General features: G+C 56.2%; 1 protein-coding gene across 1 annotated transcript; it reads left to right on the top strand.

Annotated features, from left to right (window-relative positions):
- Positions 1 to 711: 711 nt before the first annotated feature.
- PPTG_19217 (hypothetical protein) lies at positions 712 to 1,768 on the top strand (the record flags this gene model as incomplete). Its single annotated transcript, XM_008917558.1, has 3 exons — positions 712 to 1,209; positions 1,258 to 1,584; positions 1,646 to 1,768. 3 exons carry the CDS (start codon positions 712 to 714, stop codon positions 1,766 to 1,768), a joined length of 948 nt encoding a protein of 315 aa, XP_008915806.1.
- Positions 1,769 to 1,880: the final 112 nt, after the last annotated feature.

The following is a 1,880-nucleotide window of genomic DNA, read 5'->3' on the forward strand; positions in this document are numbered from 1 at the left end:
ATGGGAAGTTGAAGGACCTGTGCTTTGTTTGGGGATAATCGAGGAAGCATCTTCTTATCGGATAGGCCAGGGAAACACTCAAAGACGAAGCACATAGAGAACAAGTATCATCTTGTCCGTCATCTCGTTGAGGAGAAGCTACTGAAGACGGAGCATGTTGGGACGAACGACATGGTGGCTGACGTATTGACCAAAGCGCTTAGTCGTGTGAAGTTTGAGCGTTGCCGCGAGATGCTGAAGGTTCTGCCACTACAGGAAGAGTGAGAAGATAAGTGGTGATTCAGTGGGAGTTTTGCGTTACTGTTACTCCTACACTGCGAAGAATGGCTATTGCCTGGGCAAGCGCTGCCCTGCTGGACAGAAGGCGTCTTAGCACTGCAGCTAACACTGTTAGACGATCACGGGCTGCATCAAAGCGATGAAGCGCCGTGTTCGAGTGGGAGTGTGCAGTATGGTCCTGGGAGCTCGCCTGAGCCGTCGCCCGCTATGGTTCCAGACCAACTCGCAGGATTTGTAGGATAGGGGCTCCTGCAGCCAATCGTTTTCTAACCCCTTATGCAATATACTCTGGAGGGCTCGCTGCTGTCGCCGTACAGCACTTCTGAATCCGAGCTCGTGCCCTCCTGCTAGGCCTTCTGCCCAGCAATCCTCAGTTAGTGTTTGAGTATGGTTAGCACGCGAAACAATAGCTACCACGCACACTCACAGGTTATGAGCCCAACGCGGGCGCGAGTCTCGGAGAGTGAAGGACGTTCTGATAGCTCTGCAGCAGAGCAGCAGCCAGTGCCAGTCTCGGCAGACGAGACGCTCGTACAGGCGATTGCGACCGCCGTTGTTCGCGCACTAGGTGCGGTCCAGACTGGCCCACAGCAAGTTGGTGAAAATCAACCTGACAGGCGACCCGTCCGAGAAATCTGCCTCCCCTCTCCCAGACCACAAAGAAACTTGGACGCTGAGCTCACAGCATCGCTCACCCCGTACGGCACAAGCTTGAACGCGCCGTTCGATCCTCGAAGCCCCTCCCCTAGTGCTTACGAGCCCGGCACGAGGACGTCGGACGCCACGACCACCAAGAGCGACACGATGGGCACGTGGCAGATGAGCAAGATCCAGCTGGCCTCGACGAAGTTCGACGGCAAGATGGAGAACTGGAGTCGCTGGAAGACAGAGATGCAGACGATCTTTCACTGGCAGGGCCTCCTGCAGCTGGTCCAAGGCCGTGAGGAGTAGGACCAAGCGCGTGCCAACTGCAGCCAGGAATGGAAGAACTGTTACGAGACGCGTGAGCGCAAGGCCCACACGGAGGTCGTGTTGTCGCTTCACGGCGACCTGTTGGATAGCTTCAAGAGCGACATTGAGAGCGCGCGTCCCGCCCAGCTATGGACAGCGCTGCTTCGCACCTACGATGGCTTGCAGGCCACCAACTCAGTGTACTTGAAGCAGGACATGTACTCACGCCGCCTGAGGCAGGGCGAGGGCGTGATGGACTACGTTAGCGATCTTCAGCGCATGCGACGCGAGCTGGAGCGCATGGACGTATCGCTCCGTGCAGGAGAGATGGCTAGCATTGTGTTGTCACATGCAGTGAATGTGTACCCATCGATTGCTAATGAGCACACGCAGCGTGTGTCTCGTTTACGTGGAGGTTACGACCGTGACCAACGTGTGCAAGATTCCGTCAACCTTCTACTCGTCGCCGAACGAACTGCTCAAGAACATCGAGATCGTGGTAGCCATGATGATGGACGTGGTATTCAGCGCCAAGTGAACGTCGTGACTCACCACGGTGCTGGTGGCAACCAGCAGAACCAAGGCAATAACAGACAACAGCAAGGTGGTAAGCGCCGCCACAGTGGTAACAACGGCCAAGGCAACTCCAA

The sequence above is a fragment of the Phytophthora parasitica genome (assembly GCF_000247585.1).
Source record: "Phytophthora parasitica INRA-310 unplaced genomic scaffold supercont2.106, whole genome shotgun sequence".
NCBI classification, from domain to species: Eukaryota; Oomycota; class Peronosporomycetes; order Peronosporales; family Peronosporaceae; genus Phytophthora; species Phytophthora nicotianae.